Below are 15,658 nucleotides of genomic sequence, written 5' to 3'. Positions count from 1 at the left end.
TACCTCCGTTGCCACAGTCCCACTGGGGGGCAAGGAGCCCCCAGAACCAGAGCCCGCAGCTGCTATATTCTCCTCATATGGATCTGTGGCTTCAGCAACACCGGCAGTGTGTTCAGCCCCAGAACCGTTACCTTCAGAAGCAGACATGATATAACTTGCAGTATCAGGTAACACAGTACAATTGGCAGCAGCACAATACCTCTTACCCAAACCCCTGCGCAGTGTAGTCAGCAAAAGCAGGGATACAGGAGAGATATGGTGACTAAAATCACAGAGAAAAATATGTATTAAAGTATATCTTGTGAAAATCCTATATAAATATAAAACCTTATGCACCAAGCCCCCTCAGGTTATAGAATATAGGGATAGCAAGTTGAGTGAAAGACACGAAATGGACACCACTCAGCTAGCTAATGCACACACAGATAGTCACAGTTGTACGATGCAGAGGTTATTACTAACAATAATACTGCTCTGGACTAGCTTATATATATAGCTATGTAGTCAATAGATATAAATAACACTGCACAGTAAGAACTGGATGTATATCACAGGGTAATTGTACTAGAAAACCCTGACTAAATGCACTCTTTCTTAACTAGCACTGTCTATAAAGGCAGGTTGAATACTTAAGTGTCATGTGAAGTAACAGCGCTGACAACCAGGCGGCTTTACACAGGAGGATTTACCCAAGCAGTCCCAGGAACAGTGAGCTGAGGGAAAATGTCGCCGCAGACACTACCAGGGAGTGAGGGAGAGACAGATATGCAGCTCCAGGGCGGGAACATTTGCAGGAAATGGCGCCCTGGGGCTGGGGGAGGGGCTTCAGGTCTAAGCCTTAACCCCTCTGCTGGCAAAACCACCGGGTACTGCGGGCTACTAGTAAAATGGTTTTAAGGGAAAACCTGACCTGCACCCATGCCCTGGTGATCTAGTGGGATCGCCTGTACTGCCACAGTGTCCACTGCCAGCGCGCGCGGCCCGCCTCCCACTGACCGCGCCGGATCGCGATAAAGTATGCAGGACCCACTCACCATCTCCCGAAGCGTGGCCACGCGATCCCGGAGAGCCCCCGTCGTGTGTGCCTGACCATGGAAGAAAACCGGAGCCTCCTGCTGTAGTTACCCAGCAACCAGGGCTTGGGCGTGTACTGCGCCTCTTGGGAGAGCTGGAGCTGCAGCCGTGCATGTCACAATGCTGCCCTTGTAGTCTTCACTTTTTCTTCAAAAAAAGCTCTTCTTAGGGCTGCCTGGAGCAGCCCCTCTGTTATGTGCCTGCTATCTGCAGCACCAACTACAAAACTGAGCTCCTGTGCAGGGAGGCGGGGTTATAGAGGAGGCGGCGCTATGCATTCTGGGAACAGTCAAAGCTTTTGAGCCTGTTGGTGCCTCGGATCAAGATCCTACTCTATACCCCTATGTCTTTCCTTGTGGAGCGCAGTGTACCCCGCAGCAGAAATTTAGGTCGCCAGGACGGCTCCAGTTAGGAACACAGGCTCTGTTTGTCCTATTTGCTCCCAACGAGACTGGGTGTCCTGCTTCCAAGCAGACCGTTGCGCGCTGGATCTGTGATACGATTCAGCATGCTCATCTCACGGCAGGATTGCCGTTACCGAAATAGGTGAAGGCCCATTCTACTAGAAAGGTGGGCTCATCCGGGGCGGTTGACCGGGGAGTCTCGGCATTGTAACTTTGCCAAGCAGCTTTTTAGCTAACAATTTGGCTAAGTAATACGGTTTGATACCTTGGCCGAGGTTGACCTCACGTTGGGTCATTCGTTACTGCAGTCGTCCGCACTCTCCCGCCCACTCTAGTGCTTTGGTATAACCCCATGGTTCTTGATGTGACCCCAGCATCCTCTAGGACGTATGAGAAAATAGGATTTTAATACCTACCGGTAAATCCTTTTCCGTCTGTAGAGGATGCTGGGCGCCCGTCCCAGTGCGTACTGTATCTGCAGTTATTAGTTGTGGTTACACACATGTTGTGTTACGTTTCTTGTCAGCCAGGTGCTGCAATTGTTCATGCCGTTGGCTTGTATTCTGTGGTATGCCACGTTCTGCGGCATGCTTGAGGTGTGAGCTGGTAAGATGCTCACCGTGGTTTAACATTAAATCCTTTCCTCGAAATGTCCGTCTCCCTGGGCACAGTTCCTATAACTGGAGTCTGGAGGAGGGGCACAGAGGGAGGAGCCAGTTCACGCCCATTCAAAGTCTTAAAGTGCCCGTCTCCTGCGGATCCCGTCTATACCCCATGGTTCTTGATGTGACCCCAGCATCCTCTACAGACTAAGAGAAAAGGATTTACCGGTAGGTATTAAAATCCTATTTTTAATAAATTTTTACTTTTACGGTGTGTGTCTTATGTTTTTATTTGGGTATTTTTTTGTTTAGAACTACAGGTACCAGTGGGCCCGTTATTTCCCCACCTGCTGGTACTTGAGGTTCTCTAAGTACCAGCAAGTGGGGGAGGCTTGCTGGGCCTTGTAGTTCCACAACCAAAACAATTCTTTTTTTTTACACACATATGGCTATCAGCCCGGCACCCACCGCCCAGGGGTGCTGGGGACAGCCTCGGGCTTCACCCCTGGCCCTTGGGTACCTGGAGAGGGGGACCCCTTGATTTACAGGGTCCCCACTCTTCCAGAGAATCCCGGCCAGGGGTGACTAGTTGGGGGGGGGGGTAATACCACGGCCGCAGGGACCTACATAAATGTGCCCCCCAGCTGTGGCATTATGTCCCCGGCTAGTGGAGCCCGGTGTTGGTTTTAAAAAAACGGGGAACCCCTACATCTTTTGTCCCCCGTATTTTTGGAACCAGGACCGGACTAAGAGCCCGGTGCTGGTTGTCTAATTACGGGGAACCCCTGTCCATTTTTCCCCCCAGTATTTAAACAACCAGGACCGGCTCAAAGAGCCCGAGGCTGGTTATACTTAGGAGGGGGGGCCTCACACATTTTTTTTTTTTTTTTACATTTTTTAACCCATTCAGACCGTTTCCCATTAAGTTAATGGAAGCCCTGGACAGCAAAACTGCATTCATGTCCTCCTCCCATTCCCTTCCCAAACACTTATTTTTTTTCTATAAAAATGTACAATATATCACAAGTATGATGAGCAGGCAGGCAGCGGGCATTGGCCCGAAATGCAAATTAGTGGCGGAGCGCTTGGTCAGTTGATGGTGGGCGAGTTTGTAAGCCATTGGCGATGGCAGCGGTTCAGGGACCGTAGCGGGCATTGGCTCGGCGGTGATAGGGGTCATCGGCAGGATCCGGCGGACATTATGGCTGTAGTGCCTCACCAGCCACTGACCTCACCGCACGCCACTGGTGGTAATCAGCTTCCGATTTCCTTGGCCTGCATGGGATGCGGCCGTGTAACGCCCAGCTGCCTGCGATCGCATCCCATGCGTTAGTGCCAGGTAACTGGTTAAAAGGCTAACATTCACACACCGTGACATCATACCACAGCCGGATTAGGAGCAACACGAGTCTGAGGCTGAAAATGTTCAAGGGCCTATGAAAATCAGAGGTGTGGCTAGTGATGTGTGTGTGTGGCCAGTGATGTGTGGGCAGGACCAGTGTTGTGTGGGTGTGGCCAATGCATGAGAGAGGAAAATGCTGTCATGATGGGCCTATTTTTATGTGGAGGCCTGGAGCTGTACTGTAGTGCCTTCCGTCCCTTTGTTAATCTGGCTGTGGATCATACAACTTATCAGCAGGTCATACATTTCTCCTGTGCACACTCGGCTTCCTGTCAGCTAGTTAACGGATGAATGCCAAGTTGTCTAAGGCCAGACCCACACACACACATCCTGCCATTTACCCGAGTGGTAGAACAGATGCCAGTTTGCCCACACACAGGCGGCCAGAGACCATCTGCCTTGTTTGATTTTTGGACAGGACATAAAATGATCAGAATGATGGGGATAGGAGCCCTCCTGATCAGGCTTGGGCTGGCTTTAAGGTCACAAGCGTCAATGTTAGGGCAACAATACAAAGGATGATAGTTTGCAGTGAGCTGTGTATAGATCAGGGTTACTTAGGCCGTAATACATTTACTGGAATTGGGAACACGGGCAGATTCCAGAGTTATTACCTGCCGACAGTAACGGGAAACAGCAGCTTCATACAGCAGTAAAGAACAGAACTTATACAGGTCTAGTTTCTTAAATTACTGAACACTTCCTAGCTGGACGGCACTTTACTTGCAGTTTATTATATTTTACCTTCTTTCATAGCTATAGGGGCTTCAAAGTTGAGGTTCAGTATGTAGTTGGTAGTCGCGGGAGCTATAATATGCAGATGCGGGTATCAGCCGTCCACTTGTGTACTAGCGTGTGCAAGTCCCGAGACGCCCACTTTCTGCGTGTCTGCGGACTGCAACAACGCTGATGATTCCTGACACGCCACCACTGGTGCAACATCGATGTTTGGGCTTCTAGGTCCAATCTCTACCTAGCTGTACCCTACTCCCTTCTTGTTGAAAAGCAGGACTCAAAGCTCCTTGGGAAACAGATCTAGTCGCACGAATGTCTGCACCTAGCCACAGTTACCCCATCACTAAGCCAGGCAATGTGCTGCATGTAGGCAGAAGCTGGAGCCAGGAGCAGGGATTCTTCTGCTGGTTACACCCACATCGCATCTTGAGAACAGCACAGGAATGACGGATTGCTATGTACCAGGCCTGGCCAACCTGTGGCTCTCCAGCTGTTGTAAAACTACAAGTCCCATCATCCTTTGCCACAGTTTTGCTATTAAGGAATGCTAAAAGCGTGGCAGGGCATGCTGGGATGTGTAGTTTCACAACATCTGGAGAGCCACAGGTTGGCCAGGCCTGCTATGGTACCATCTGTGTACTCAACACACCAGTAGCCACAAGGCCTGAATCTGAGTCTTATTCTGTCCCACAGCTGATTTTCTACAAACAGAGACACCCACTTGCAGCGTCATGAGATGGGGTATTTCTGTCTCAGAAAGTCTTTAGATGCCACATAGAAACATAGAATTTGTCGGCAGATAAGAACCACTTGGCCCATCTAGTCTGCCCCCTTTTTTTTTTTTTTTTAATATTATTTTTATCTTTAACCTTATTTGATCCTTATTTCTTTGTAAGGATATCCTTATGTCTATCCCATGCATGTTTAAATTGCTCTACTGTCTTAGCCTCTACCACCTCTGATGGGAGGCTATTCCACTTGTCCACTACCCTTTCTGTGAAATAATTTTTCCGCAAATTTCCACTGAACCTCCCCCCCCTCCAGTCTCAGTGCATGTCCTCGTGTCCTATTGCTTCTCTTCATTTGGAGAATGTTTCCCTCCTGGACTTCGTTAAAACCCTTGATATATTTGAAAGTTTCTATCATGTCCCCCCTTTCCCTTCTCTGCTCCAAACTATACATATTGAGATTTCTTAGTCTTTCTGGGTATGTTGTGTGATGTAGGCCATGCACCATTTTAGTTGCCCTCCTTTGTACAGTTTCTAATGTATTAATATCCTTTTGAAGATATGGCCTCCAGAACTGAATACAGTATTCTAGATGAGGCCGTACCAATGACCTATACAGTGGCATTATCACTTCTTTCTTTCTGCTGCTGATTCCTCTCCCAATGCAGCCAAGAATCTGACTAGCCTTCTTCATTGCCACCATCGAGATTTGTGTCAGCCCTACGACAGGCACAGTTTCTCCAACTCAGTATACGAGTCTTTGGTTGCACCAGCTTTCAGCATCACGCCAGCGTCAGTTTACCCGCTCCCATGTAACATCTCAGCAACTAAAACCCACAGACCTTGAGTCAGATTCTGTACAGTGTCTCTGAGCGGGAACAAACAGGACACGTGGGCAGACTTACATTGGCCAGCTGCGTCACAGAATCCACGGCTAAATCTGGCCCTTAATGTTACATTCACTGGAGGAAGTGGCGGTGGTTATGGTGGACAGAAAACATTGTTTTATATGTTTATGCTGCATAGACGCTACCAGTCATTTCTATAAAAGGGAAATAAAAATAAAAATGGGCCCAGGCGGCGCTAAGGTATAAAATTCCCCATCACGCCAAGTGGGAAAAGACATTGTTGATTGGTCTTATAGGAACGACTGATCTTCAGGGTTTGATTTTGGACAGTTTCTGATGGAGACAGACGTGGCGGAGCACCCCATATATCTGCTGGATCAATATACTAAATTCTATTCTACAATTCTTATTACACTTTATAAGGTTCCGCGCAGTGATTTACATGGTACATAAACAGCGCAATCTCAACAAGAATAACGTACAAGAGATAAGAGCTAGGTACGCACCTATACAATCCACGGCCCGATCACCTGATAGCAGATGATGAACACGCCGGCCATTATATAGGTGTGTATTCTGCACCATTGCAGGATGTTAGCAAATAAACAGCTTATAACGCTCCTGCAACGGTCAGAATCAGTCGGTTGCATTTTATGTGCTGTTATTATTTGTCTGGCCGATCCCATTCAATTAGCAACTTAGCGTAACATTTGTATTTCTTCATTAATTTATCATTCTTTTAGGAAACAGTATCACATTGCTCTCTTTAGCCGATATAATGGGACATAGGTTTAGCAGATATCAGGGTCACCACCCACCTGGCAACCTCCAAACCTGCACTTGGCAGCTGTCCACACACACTTGGCGTAACTCCCAAGTCTCTGCAAGCACTGGCTGATTACATGTCAGGTGTGGTCATCGTGCAATGGCATTCACTGGCCACCAATCAGCTGACCGTTTCTTATTGGCCAATCAGACTTATCTGCAGCCTACAAAGTCTGGAACGGCCTGGTCTCCTTTTCCTTTATTTATATTTCAAGTTACATTTTTTTATTGCGTCAACTAATATTTACATTTTTTTTGTCACTGTTTAAATACTTCCAGAGTCTTCAATTTAAAAGGATGTAAAGTTTATTAAAAAGAATATACAGAAAATATGTGTGTCCGTGTATCGCCTCCTTCCGGCATCTTTCTGGGGCGTGACCCCCCCCCCCCCCCCCCCCCCCCAATCCAGTCCTTATCGTAATGACCCCTCCATAAGCTATCTCTTTTTCCCCTTGCTTGGCTTTGGGAAGAGTGCTGGATCTATCTGCTCTCTGGAGAGTCCGCGTACGGAGAAGAGTCTGGCCGCTCGTTCCTGCAGGGTGCCCCCGCATTTCAGACCCATGGCCATGAGTTCCAGCTTCAGCTTGTCCAGGCCCAGGGCTTCCATCTCTGCCGCAGAGGTGAACGCCAGGAGGTCAAAGGAAGCAGAGTCCTGCGGAGGGAGCAAAGCATCAGCACAAAGCAACAAAAACACCTTAAAAAGGGGGGGGGGGAGAAAGAAAAGAATGGATGGAGAATTCATCAGTGCGACATTAACTTACAGTGTGTGGGGGCTTCTGCTGGGTTTCAGGGGTAAATGCGGATTGTGTCGGCTCTGGGGTAACTGCTGATTCCTCAATTGCTGGGGTAGTCGCAGGATTTTCAGGCTCTGGAGTAGTCGTCGATTCCACAGGTGCTGGGATAGTCGCAGGATTATCAGGCTCTGGGGCTGCCACCGATTCCTCAACTACTCGGATAGCCGCAGGATTATCAGGCTCTGGGGCAGCCACCGATTCCTCAACTACTCGGATAGCCGCAGGATTATCAGGCTCTAGGGAGGCCGCGGAATTATAAGCAGTCTGTCCACCATCGCACGTTGGCTGCTCCACGCCTGTGATACCCTGTATGGAACTCTCAGTCTCCATTTCTTCCGCACTCGGTTCACTTGGTGCGGTAACGCAGAAACCTTGTGCTGCTCCATCACAGCTGCTCTCGGAGCTGTGCAGCCCCGATACGGTGTTTCCACATGACGCCGATGTACAGGGGGATTCAGAGTCGCTATCGCTGCTACTTTCAGAACTTGAAGAAGAAGAAGAGGAGACATCCAAACCTTCCACCCCCGACCTGAAAGGAAAAGCAAAATATTGTCTAGGTGAATGTGTGGCTACAGCGCTCCTGACCTCCCGATTCATGGAGAGAAGAACACAGACGTTAATAAACAAATTGGGGTAAATGTAATAGCCTGAGTGATGGGGGCATCAGCGAGTTCCCTGCGAGCCTGCCCGATATTTTAAAGGGGCAATCATTTAAAAGACAAAACCAACCAGGTTTTGCCTTTTAAATGATTGCTCCTTTAAATATCGGAGACTTGCCGATGCCCGTCTCATGTAGGCTATTACACTTACCCCATAGGCTACGCCGATGCATTAAGTGAGACTTAGTGAGTGCAAACTGTGGTAACTATACGTGGCTGACACTAATCACCACACCACCGGAAAGATTTGACTCACAAATTATTAGTTGCTGTCACCCTACTAAATGGATCCAAACCTACAAGGTTCTCTAAGGAGGCTTATTGGGAAAAAATTATGTAAATTCCACTTATAGGAATCACTGTTGACTATTGGTTAAAATGATCTCTAGGCCAGTGCTGCAGGAAGTGTCACATGACGCCCTCTTGTGGCCACATGTATAATCTACGCACGCAACACAATTTAGCTTAAAGGTAATCGTTTTAAAACAGAAAATTTGCCCAGCTAAATCTCATTCTAGAGTAAGTCGTGCTCACCAAAGGCATTTCTTTTTGTCCGATTGTCCCTTGCTGCTCCCTGGATCATTCCTGCGTTTACGGGAGTCACCGGAATCAGCGGAAACCGCTCTGCTGGACGCAGCTTGCAAACCTGAGGAGACGGACAAAATCTCCATGTCAAAGCAGAGACACACGCCAGATATAACTAACCGCAGGGAGGTCAAAGCAGAGACACACGCCAGATATAACTAACCGCAGGGAGGTCAAAGCAGAGAGACACGCCAGATATAACTAACCGCAGGGAGGTCAAAGCAGAGACACACGCCAGATATAACTAACCGCAGGGAGGTCAAAGCAGAGACACACGCCAGATATAACTAACCGCAGGGAGGTCAAAGCAGAGAGACACGCCAGATATAACTAACCGCAGGGAGGTCAAAGCAGAGACACACGCCAGATATAACTAACCGCAGGGAGGTCAAAGCAGAGAGACACGCCAGATATAACTAACCGCAGGGAGGTCAAAGCAGAGACACACGCCAGATATAACTAACCGCAGGGAGGTCAAAGCAGAGACACACGCTAGATCTGTATACAGTTCTGAAATAGTAACTAACATGAGAAAACAGCAGCGCCCCTGGAAGTACAGCAGCTACGAAAGTACAATTACTACTGTACATTGTACACTATGTATATGGCTTAACAAGTTTCAGGAACAGCTTCTCATCACATATTGTTACTAGGACATATAGGTATACTAAATTCCATTTATTATATACAAGCTTTAGAAAGGAAACCCCAGTGCTTGCACCTCAGTGACAAGGACGGGAGCAATTATAACTAACCGCAGGGAGGTGAAAGCAGAGACACACGCCAGATATAACTAACCGCAGGGAGGTGAAAGCAGAGACACACGCCAGATATAACTAACCGCAGGGAGGTGAAAGCAGAGACACACGCCAGATATAACTGACCGCAGGGAGGTGAAAGCAGAGACACGCCAGATATAACTGACCGCAGGGAGGTGAAAGCAGAGACACACGCCAGATATAACTGACCGCAGGGAGGTGAAAGCAGAGACACACGCCAGATATAACTAACCGCAGGGAGGTGAAACCAGAGACACACGCCAGATATAACTAACCGCAGGGAGGTGAAAGCAGAGACACGCCAGATATAACTGACCGCAGGGAGGTGAAAGCAGAGACACGCCAGATATAACTGACCGCAGGGAGGTGAAAGCAGAGACACGCCAGATATAACTAACCGCAGGGAGGTGAAACCAGAGACACACGCCAGATATAACTGACCGCAGGGAGGTGAAAGCAGAGACACACGCCAGATATAACTAACCGCAGGGAGGTGAAAGCAGAGACACACGCCAGATATAACTGACCGCAGGGAGGTGAAAGCAGAGAGACACGCCAGATATAACTAACCGCAGGGAGGTGAAAGCAGAGACACACGCCAGATCTGTATACAGTTCTGAAATAGTAACTAACATGAGAAAACAGCAGCGCCCCTGGAAGTACAGCAGCTACGAAAGTAGGAACAGGTGACGCTTCAGAAATCATCCAAACAATAAGCACCAAAGAAACAACTCTTACAGCACTGTAACAATATAGCGCTGTCTGTGCATTAAAAGGAGGCTCAGTCAACCCACTACTCGCTCTTGAGAAAGGTATATTACAGTGAAACGTGTTAAGCGGTGCGGGACCAAAAAAAACAAACAAAAAAACTTGCAAGAACCAAATTCAGGAGAACGAACATTTCAGGAAGTCACTTTCATCGCAGAGTCTAAAGCCAGGACAGCACCCTGCGGTGGAGGGATATACCCTGGTATATTCAGACTTCTGCTATTTGTTATAGGCGCTGATTCATATATCATAACAAACTTTTATATTATAGAATTCAGCAGTTTGCTACAGTGTTGCACTAAATTGTATGCTCTCTTTTTCACGACTCCCACTGGACCATTTGCTGCCGTTTTATAACGAGGAATAAAATGATATCACTGAAAGGTAACTTCTCCATTTTACCTAGGGCCAGATCTGATCGCAGCAACAATAGGATTTTAATACCTACCGGTAAATCCTTTTCTCCTAGTCCGTAGAGGATGCTGGGGACTCCAAAAGGACCATGGGGTATAGACGGGATCCGCAGGAGCTTGGGCACACTAAAAAGACTTTAACTGGGTGTGAACTGGCTCCTCCCTCTATGCCCCTCCCCCAGACCTCACTTATAGGAACTGTGCCCAGGAGAGACGGACATTTCGAGGAAAGGATTTTTGTTAAACTAAGGGCGAGAGACATACCAGCCCACACCACAAACATACCGTACAACCGGAGTAACAGAAACCAGATAACAGTATGAATTAACAACAGCAACAAGCTGAATACAACTAATACACAACCCACGTGTTACCGAAAATAACCAGTAACAACACAACTGCAAGTAACAGTCCGCACTGGGATGGGCGCCCAGCATCCTCTACGGACTAGGAGAAAAGGATTTACCGGTAGGTATTAAAATCCTATTTTCTCTTACGTCCTAGAGGATGCTGGGGACTCCAAAAAGGACTATGGGGTCTATACCAAAGCTCCAGACCGGGCGGGAGAGTGCGGATGACTATGCAGCACCGACTGAGCAAACATTAGGTCCTCATCAGCCAGGGTATCAAACTTGTAGAACTTAGCAAAAGTGTTTGAACCCGACCACGTAGCTGCTCGGCAAAGTTGAAGTGCCGAGACCCCTTGGGCAGCCGCCCAAGATGAGCCCACCTTCCTGGTAGAATGGGCCTTGACTGACTTTGGCAACGGTAGCCAAGCCGAAGAATGAGCTTGCTGAATCGTATTACAAATCCAGCGTGCAATAGTCTGCTTAGAAGCAGGATTTCCAATCTTGTTGGAAGCATACAGGACAAACAGAGCCTCTGTCTTCATAGTAAGAGCCGTTCTGGCGACATAAATCTTCAAAGCTCTTACAGCATCAAGAGATTTTGGGACCGCCACAGCATCCGTAGCCACAGGTACCACAATAGGTTGGTTTATGTGAAACGAAGAAACCACCTTCGGCAGAAATTGTTGACGAGTCCTCAATTCCGCTCTATCAGAATGAAAGATCAAATACGGGCTCTTGTGAGACAAAGCCGCCAACTCGGACACTCGTCTGGCAGATGCCAGAGCCAAAAAGGATGACCACTTTCCAAGCAAGAAACTTTAACTCAACCTTACGCAAAGGTTCAAACCAGTGAGACATAAGAAATTCTAACACCACTTCAAGATCCCACGGTGCCACGGGTGGCACAAACGGAGGATGGATATGCAGCACTCCCTTCACGAAAGTCTGAACCTTAGGAAGGGCGGCCAATTCTTTTTGAAAGAAAATAGATAAAGCCGAAATCTGCACTTTGATGGAACCCAATTTCAGGCCTGCATCCACGCCTGCCTGCAAAAAACGGAGTAAGCGACCCAAATGAAACTCCTCCGCAGGAGCTGCCTTGGTTTCACGCCACGACACATACTTCCTCCAAATACGGTGATAATGTTTCGTCGTAACCTCCTTCCTAGCTTTAAGGAGAGTGGGGATGACCTCCCCAGGAATACCCTTCCGAGCTAGGATTTGGCGTTCAACTTCCACGCTGTCAAACGCAGCCGCGGTAAGTCCGGAAACACGCAGGGCCCCTGCAGTAACAGGTCCTCTCTTAGAGGAAGCGGCAAGGATCTTCTACAAGCAATTCCTGAAGATCCGGATACCAGGCCCTCCGTGGCCAATCTGGAACGACGAGTATTGCCTGAACCCTTTGTCGTCGTACGATCCTCAGCACCTTTGGAATGAGAGGAAGCGGAGGGAACACATAGACCGACGTAAAGACACACGGAGTTACCAGGGCGTCCACTGCACTGGCTTGGATGTCCCTTGACCTGGAACAATACCTCAGAAGCTTCTTATTGAGGTGCGACGCCATCATGTCTATCAGAGGAACTCCCCAACGCCTTGTCACTTCTGCAAATACCTCTTGATGAAGAGCCCACTCTCCCGGATGGAGATCGTGTCTGCTGAGGAAGTCTGCTTCCCAGTTGTCCACGCCCAGGAGGAAGACTGCTGACACAGCACTCACGTGCTGTTCCGCCCTGCGAAGGATTCTTGTGGCCTCCGCCATTGCCGCCCTGCTCCTTGTTCCGCCTTGGCGGTTTACGTACGCCACCGCAGTTATGTTGTCCGACTAGATCAGGACAGGGAGACCCTGAAGAAGGTTCTTCGCTTGCAGGAGGCCGTTGTAAATGGCTCTTAACTCGAGAACATTTATGTGGAGAGAAGATTCCTGGCTTGACCATTTTCCCTGGAAACTTCTTCCCTGAGCGACTGCGCCCCAGCCTCGGAGACTTGCATCTGTGGTCAGCAGGAACCAGTCCTGGATTCCTGAAACTCCAGTCTGTACCCTTGGGACACAATGTCTCTGTACCCTTGGGACACAATGTCTAAGACCCAAGGATCCAGGGCCAATTGAAACCAGACCTGACTGAAGAATTGGAGACGCCCCCCCACCGGTACGGACTCCCGCAGGGGAGCCCCAGCGTCATGCGGTGGACTTGGTAGAGGCGGGGGAGGACTTTTGGTCCTGGGTGCCTGACACTGCAGGCGACTTCTTTCCCCTTGCTCAACCCTTTGAGGCGAGGAAGGACGAGCCCTTACCTCTTTTGTATTTATTAGGCCGAAAGGACTGCATCTGATAATGAGGCGCATTTTCTGTTGTGTGGGAACATAAGGAAGAAAAGATGACTTACCTGCAGTAGCGGTAGACACCAGGTCGTCGCCAAACAAGACACTACCTTTAAAAGGGAGAGCTTCCATATTCTTCTTGGAGTCGGCATCAGCATTCCATTGATGAATCCACAGCGCCCTCCTGGCCGAGACCGCCATGGCATTGGCTCTTGATCCCAAGAGGCCAACATCCCTCGCCGCATCCTTTAGGTAATCTGCAGCGTCCTTGATATAACCAAGAGTCAAAAGAATGTTATCCTTATCAAGGGTATCCATATCAGAAGCCAAATTATCAGCCCACTTAGCAATAGCACTACTCACCCATACCGACACCACAGCAGGTCTGATTAATGCACCAGTATTAACGTAAATGGACTTCAATGTCGTCTCCAGTTTGCGATCCGCTGGGTCCTTGAGAGAAGCTGTGTCTAGAGACGGAAGCGCCACCTTCTTGGACAATCGGGATAGAGCCTTGTCCACATTGGGAGACGACTCCCATTTTTCCCTATCATCAGAGGGGAAAGAATACGCAATCAAAATTCTCTTGGGAACCTGCCACCTTTTGTCAGGCGACTCCCAAACTTTTTCACAAAGAGCGTTCAGTTCATGAGAGGGGGGAAATTTTACCTCAGGCCTTTTCCCTTTAAATAAACAAACTCTTGTGTCAGGAACAGCAGGTTCCTCAGATATATGTAAAACATCTTTAATGGCAATAATCATGTACTGAATACTCTTAACAACCCTTGGGTGTAAAGAAGTCTCATTGAAATCGACATCGGAATCAGAGTCCGTGTCGGTATCTGTATCTGCCATCTGTGTAAAAGAACGCTTTTGTGACCCTGAGGTGGTCTGTACCTGAGACAAAGCGTCCTCCATGGATTTTCTCCATGTTTGTGTCTGCGAATCAGATTTATCTAGCCTCTTAGACAATAACGCCACATTTGCATTCAGTGTACTCAGCATAGTCACCCAATCAGCAGTCGGCTGTGCCGACAGAGTCATACCCAAATCTGTCTCCGCGCCCCCAGTAACTTCCTCCGGGGAGGAACACCCAGCCTCAGACATGTCGACACGGAGTACCAACACACCCACACTGGCCAAAAACAAGGGGACAGACCCACAGGGAAGCCTGTAGAGAGAAACACAGAGTATGCCAGCTCACACCCCAGCGCCCATATACTAAGAGAAATAATACACGTGACCAGCGCTGTCTACAATATGATAAAAGCACCAACTTTTTGCCCCCCTTGCTACTTGCGGGAGCTTGGAGGTCCGGGTCAGCGTCTCTGCAGCACTGTAGAGAGAGAGAAAATGGCGCTGGTGAGCAATGTGCGACTAAGCCCCACCCCTTCCCGGCGCGCTGTAGCCCGCTCAATTTCAAATTTTTTATCCTGGCGGGGGTAATCTATACGGTGCCCAAGCACTGTATAATCGGTTCTGCCAGTCCACAGACCCCAGTAACTGCTGCCCAGGGCGCTCCCCCTAGCGCCCTGCGAGTGCCGTTGGTGATGTGTGTGGGAGCATGGAGCGCAGCGCTACCGCTGCGCTGTACCTTGTTACTGAAGTCTTCTGCAGTCACTGAAGTCTTCGGTTCTTCTAATACTCACCCGGCTTCTTTCTTCTGGCTTCTGTGAGGGGGGTGACGGCGCGGCGAACCAAGTGATCGAAACCTCTGGCGCTAATCGTGTCCAGTAGCCTACGAAGCAGAGCCCTTGAACGAAGAAGAAGTGGGTCTGACTTCTCTCCCCTCACTCCCACGATGCAGGGAGCCTGTAGCCAGCAGGTCTCCCTGAAAATAAAAAACCTAACAAAAGTCTTTCTAGAGAAACTCAGGAGAGCTCCCCTAGTGTGTGTCCAGTCACTCCTGGGCACAAAGTCTAACTGAGGTCTGGGGGAGGGGCATAGAGGGAGGAGCCAGTTCACACCCAGTCAGTCTTTTTAGTGTGCCCAAGCTCCTGCGGATCCCGTCTATACCCCATGGTCCTTTTGGAGTCCCCGGCATCCTCTAGGACGTAAGAGAAAAATTTGTTAGCAGTTGGGCAAAACCATGTGCACTGCAGGTGGGGCAGAAGTAACATGTGCAGAAAGCGTTAGCTTTGGGTGGGTTATTTTGTTTCTGTGCAGGTTAAATACTGGCTGCTTTATTTTTACATTGTAATTTAGATTTCAGTTTGAACACACCCCACCCAAATCTAACTCTCTCTGCACGTTACATCTGCCCCACCTGCAGTGCACATGGTTTTGCACAACTGCTACCAAATTTGCTGCTGCAATCAGGTCTGAATTAGGCCCCTGGAGTAAAAGTATTTAGCTTACACACCAATGTAT

The 15,658-nt window shown here is 48.7% G+C and overlaps 1 protein-coding gene across 1 annotated transcript in view; it reads right to left on the bottom strand.

Moving 5' to 3' along the window:
• Positions 1 to 6,906: 6,906 nt before the first annotated feature.
• Positions 6,907 to 15,658, bottom strand: part of SDE2 (SDE2 telomere maintenance homolog) — a 30,190-nt gene continuing 21,438 nt past the window's right edge. Inside the window, exons 5-7 of the mRNA XM_063918974.1 lie at positions 8,606 to 8,717; positions 7,380 to 7,941; positions 6,907 to 7,270 (exon numbers count right to left, since the gene is read on the bottom strand). Of these exons, the coding sequence (XP_063775044.1) occupies positions 7,055 to 7,270; positions 7,380 to 7,941; positions 8,606 to 8,717 (890 nt within the window). The 3' untranslated portion in view covers positions 6,907 to 7,054. The remainder of the gene's footprint in view (positions 7,271 to 7,379; positions 7,942 to 8,605; positions 8,718 to 15,658) is intronic.

The sequence above is a fragment of the Pseudophryne corroboree genome, chromosome 4 (assembly GCF_028390025.1).
Source record: "Pseudophryne corroboree isolate aPseCor3 chromosome 4, aPseCor3.hap2, whole genome shotgun sequence".
Taxonomy (NCBI): Eukaryota; Metazoa; Chordata; class Amphibia; order Anura; family Myobatrachidae; genus Pseudophryne; species Pseudophryne corroboree.
This window is presented reverse-complemented; position numbering and strand designations above follow the sequence as displayed.